This window comes from Saccostrea cucullata, unplaced genomic scaffold (assembly GCF_032062105.1).
Source record: "Saccostrea cucullata isolate Sc308-1 unplaced genomic scaffold, CSIRO_AGI_Scuc_v1 ctg9147, whole genome shotgun sequence".
NCBI classification, from domain to species: domain Eukaryota; kingdom Metazoa; phylum Mollusca; class Bivalvia; order Ostreida; family Ostreidae; genus Saccostrea; species Saccostrea cuccullata.
This window is the reverse complement of record NW_026925378.1, coordinates 16672-22113: the sequence shown is the minus strand read 5'-3', so window position 1 is coordinate 22113 and position 5442 is coordinate 16672. Positions and strand designations below refer to the sequence as shown.

Here is a 5442-nt window from a genome sequence, read left to right as displayed (position 1 = left end):
TCTCAAAAACGATGAGAGATTAAGGCACCAAACTTATAGGACTATTAGATCTTGATAAGTAGACAAATCAACTTGTAATAAGATTGTCTTCCGTCACTTTCGGTCGTCACAGGAAGTGATCAAAGAAATAAAAAAATTTAACTTTTCTGTTATGATTTTTTTTTTTTGCATCCCTTTATAGCATCTTATTTGTAGTTTCGAAATATATCAGTCCCACCGGGAAAAAAAAACGACAACTTCTGGTTATAAGAGAAAAACTACATAATATGAGTATTTTTTTCTCCCATTTATACTTTTTATAGATAAAATATTTTATAGGATTTTTGGATATGTTATTCAGACTGCATATGTCTACATAAATTTCAAATATCTTTATAAAACTCACGTCCGGTCGCGTAATTTCCTGTCCTCAAAATGAGAAGTAATCATAGTTAGATCTCTTAAACGGTAAAAGATTAAGGCACCAAACTTATAGGAATGGTAAATCTTGATGAGTATGCAAAACCATTGGGGATAAGATTGTCCGTCGTCACTTCCGGTCGTCACAGGAAGTGATCAAATAAATTAAATTTCAAGTTTTCTTTTTTAAAACATTTTTGCATCACATTTTAGCATCTTCTTTATTGTTTCAAAATATATCAGTTCCACATGATACAAAAACGACAACCCCGCGAATGCTCATTCATGCATATAAATAAAGGAGAACGGACGACCGTTTTTGTTGCTGTAGCAACAAGAGTTTCTAGTTATCAGTATTTTCTTTTCCAATTTCTTTATGCAAATTAATCAAATGGTATTGCTGTCTCATACACATACATGTATGAATCCAACTCAAAATTCATTCTACAATTCCAATTGTGTTTGTCCACGGTATATTTTTTTTAAATATACAATATTATTTCTATGTATGCAAGAACAAATATTTTTCGAAAAGCTTGTTTTTAAAATAAAAACTTTTGAAAAAAGTATTCAAACACAACAAGATTGTCACTTTTTCTAAATATTCAAAATTTTAATTTGTGAAAGTGCAAGGATGTATAAATCAAACCCATCCAAAACTTTGCAGTTTCAATAATTTGTAGATGAATTAAAATTTTTAATATGTTTTTCTGTTAAATGCTATTAGTCGCCGGCATACGGTGAAGTCTCCATATGAGTGAAAAATTTTAGAGAGGGACATTAAACAATATACAATCAATCAATCAATTAATAAATGCTATTAGAACATACATGTGTAAGTCATAATACATGTATTATATAGAAAAAAATTTAAAAAATTGAATCCAAATCTTTGTCTATGCACCTTTAAGTATGTTATTTTACGCATTGTTCGAGCGCGCACGTACATGCGTGAACATGATGACATTTCTATCGCATGTAAGTAATTACCTGACGTAGATGGCTCATGTTCATCAAAAACAAGGTGCACACCTGTACATGGTATGATGAGAAATAACCCTAACGTCGAGAAATATTACAGCAAAATTGAGATGTTTACTTCCCTTCCTTCTTTTTTGAGTAAGTAAGAAGATGAGTTTATTCATACTTACATGACGTTTAAATTATGTAAAGGCCTATAAAAACATCGTATGTAACTCTTTTATTAAATTATAAGAAAAATATATATACGTTCAGGTAACTGTATTAAGTTTCGCCTTACATGTTTCTATATATCAGCTTAAATCACAACATAGAATGTGGAAAGAGTCAATAATAGAATGCAATGGGAAATGCTTGTATTTGGTATATATTCAAAATATGAATCCAAAGATAACTGCTTACTTGATACAAAATTTGTCAGTACGCATACATATTATATAGAATTTCAAAATAAAATCCTGTTTTGTAATATGTACATAACATTGCAGTTTAGGGATATTCTAAAAAAAATAATAGAAATATATATATAAAAAAACAAACAAACAAATGTTTAAAATTTTTGCTGATTAAATTTCCTGTAAAAAAAAAATCAGTTGATAAAATATAAGTATAAACAAAATGAAATGTTTTGCGACACGCTTCCCGTATGAGTTAATTAGTCTCTTTCATGCAGCTTTTATAATTCAATCCATTTGTAAACTCTCTGAGTTATCATTTTCACCTTTCCGCCTATAGCTAACAGCGCAAAAGCTACACTGAGTCAGATATGCCAAATGAAAAAAAAACATGCCAAATTTTATATCTATTGAAAATGCTTCGAAAGTAAACATGAAGAAAAGAAAAATCTACAACAGTTACTCTTTTTCACAAATAAATGGTATTTTTGAAAAACAGGTCGTATCATCCCACAAGCCTTCATGAACAATTGTAACACAGTTCTGTTCTGGTACATGGGTAGATGGCTCACTAGGATACCAATGTAAAAACACGATCTTTTCTTTCGATCCACTCCAGATAAATTCACCTTCTTTATCGATGTCGTTGGCTCCGATCCACACAGGACAGGCGTATTCTCCAACACAGGGTCCTAGAATTTGAAACCAATAAAGAATTAATCATATCCTCAAATCGATTTTACATTTTTTTAACCATAACACTATAATATTAGATGTACATAGTAATATTCTTTTTGATGAGGGCGCCATAGACGTATTTTTTTTTTCTAAAAAAGCATCATTTTACAGAGAAGAACAAATCATGCTATCTTTGACTGTAACAATAAACGACATTCTAGATAACATGGTATTTATTTCAATATTATAAAATCGATGAATAATTAATAGGTATGTCCTTCTTCATAAATACAAGATCATATCAAGACATTTACCGAACATATAACTTATTACTGTAACTTTTAAAGAAAAAAATAAAAATAAAACCTATATGTAAATCAAAAGTTAATATCCTGGCAAAAATAATATTTACCGGGGTTTGTATACAAATACACATTATGTGAACAATGCTAATGAAACATAACTTACTGCTGTCATGGTTCTGTACATAGGTACTTTGTAGAAAATCATTTTCCTTTGCTGTGTTCACTTCTACCAAATAAGCGTTTTCCCTTTCACAATTTCCCTGATATATAAAAAAATCAATGATGTAGTAGTTACATTATATGATATATTGGCTAGGTACGGATACCCGATGGGCGTGGTCATAATGACACAGGGGAGCGTTGCTTCCGACCTCTTAGTATTAACACGTCCATGGGTTATTTGTACTTAAACAACTTTATTATATTGGGTACGGGACTTGTACTGTTAAATTAAATATGTTGCCATCAAATAAGGATATTAAGGAGGAGTAATGGGTTTGATGATCTGATTAATATACATCCCGAAAGAATTTCAGAATTATATTTGTTTTATTTATAGTTACATTAAAAAAATTATAGCAATTATATTTGTATTATAATCCATAATTTATCACATATAAACTATTAACTGTTGAAAAACTGGTCATTTCTTCAATAATCAATTTAATTCATAGAGAAGGTTTTGAACACTTCAAATACCTTTGCATCGTTCCAGGAGGTTGCGATTTTATTGAAAAGATAACAATGGTCATCAAAGGGTAGCCAACCACGAGGGCAAACTTAAAAAAAAAGAAATATTGATCTACATTTCTTTAGTATGAAAATGTTCTTAAAGAAAAATACCACCCAAAAAAACAAAATTACACAAAAGCCACTTAGTAAAATTAGACGTTGAGAAACACATGCTGACTTGTAAAATAAGTTTATTTGCTTTAAACATCTAATTTAAATCGAGTCAAAATTGAAGGATCTTAAAATTTTAAAGAGATCCCTCACTGAGCAGTGGCTCTGAGTGCCGAGTACAGGATTAAATTTGCAGTCCTCGATCGGCAAGTGTTGGTGTCTCCGTATATGTAAACTTTTCTATGGACGTTAAGCTACAAACAATAACATAGTAAAAAAAAACTAAAATGAGTGCAGTTAACTTACCATCAACTTTGTACCAGTATTCCCAAGAAGATGACCTAGACTGTCCGTCTAACACTTTTCCATTAAAACTAGATTTCATAAGATAACAACGGAAACGCATTTCGCTGTAAACAAGTCCTACACATGTAGACCTAAGCTGAAGACATTGCATGGCACATTCTGCTCGACTCCTGTTTTTGATAGCTTTTAAGTAGAATTCTTGTCCGCTGATTGGAAGGGTGTCTTCTACAGAAGTGTTTTTAATGAACTGTACGTCTAAGAGACAAGAATTAGTGAATTTTCGAAAGATGACCAGAAAAGAGAATATGATGGCACTATATTTAAACATATCTTCACACGGATTCGTCGAAGAAAGTTAAGTTCGGCAATTGGTATATAATACAATGGCTTAAAAAAATAGGCCTCGAAAAATAATGAAAAATTTTAACGAACGTATTAAGAATGGATGAGAATACTTCTTTTCAATATTTCTGGTCGTTTAATAACGTCTCATCTGTATATCTACAGATAGTAATTTTGCAATATTAAAATGACGTAAATAAAGAGACATCAATCATACTTGCAATTTATTCACTCGCAACAGAATTAAAATTACTTTTCATCTTTTTGCATTGAACGACCCAAAACTAAAACATTTTTTTTAAATTTGAAAGTATGCAGAATTGCAGATAATATAACATTAAAATAAAACATTCTTACTTATATTTCTTTGTTTGTTTAAACATTTCAAAATTCCTAGATACAACTTGTAGCACTTATAAAGCGTGTAACCTTAACAAAACAAGCATATAATTTACTAATATTTCAAATTCCAGTATTATGAATAAACCAGGATATTTACCTTTGTTAAAAAATATCTATAAGCATAAGAAAACCTAAATAAATCCCAAGTCTTTTGTAGGTGATTTTTTTTTAAAACATTGGAGTATAAATACACATGAAATATATAAGATATATATTCAAAAAATGTTTATACGCTTTTTCTTATTCGTTCATGTTGGGAAAATCAACCTACACAGGCAGCTTATCAAAGTGTTATCAAACTGATCTTAAATAACATGTATAATTGATTTATAGGTTGAAATTTTTAATAAGAATATCAAACATAAAATTAATGTAGATATTTCAAATCCGAATCGACCAGGAATAAACGTCAACTTAAATGGTAAGCAGGTATTAAAAAATCAAAAGATGAATTGATTGATTGTTTGTTGTTTTACGCCCAATTCCATATATTTTTTTTCTCTCATATAGAGACACCACTGTATAAAAGTGAAGGGCTTAAGATTTTGACCTTTACTTGGCTTTCAGAGCTATGAGCAGTAAAGGATCTTTATCGTACCAACTCCTGCCTAGATATATTGGCCTCGATTGCAAGGTCTCATGCAAAGGATCTGCAACATTTATTTCAAATGCCATGTCCGTTGGAAAGGAACAGTTGCTACCGTTCGTTGCCGATTAAGGCAAGTCACGGCAGACATTTGAGCTCACGACCTTCCTATTACGAAGCAAGTGCTCTACCAACAAACTAATGG

General features: G+C 30.6%; 1 protein-coding gene across 1 annotated transcript; it reads right to left on the bottom strand.

Annotated features, from left to right (window-relative positions):
* Window positions 1-2234: 2234 nt before the first annotated feature.
* On the bottom strand, window positions 2235-4235 carry LOC134268709 (C-type lectin domain family 17, member A-like). The gene is made up of 4 exons (XM_062750952.1): window positions 3908-4235; window positions 3458-3537; window positions 2922-3018; window positions 2235-2467 (listed from the first exon to the last, which is right to left on the bottom strand). Exons 1-4 carry the CDS (start codon window positions 4233-4235, stop codon window positions 2235-2237), a joined length of 738 nt encoding a protein of 245 aa, XP_062606936.1.
* Window positions 4236-5442: the final 1207 nt, after the last annotated feature.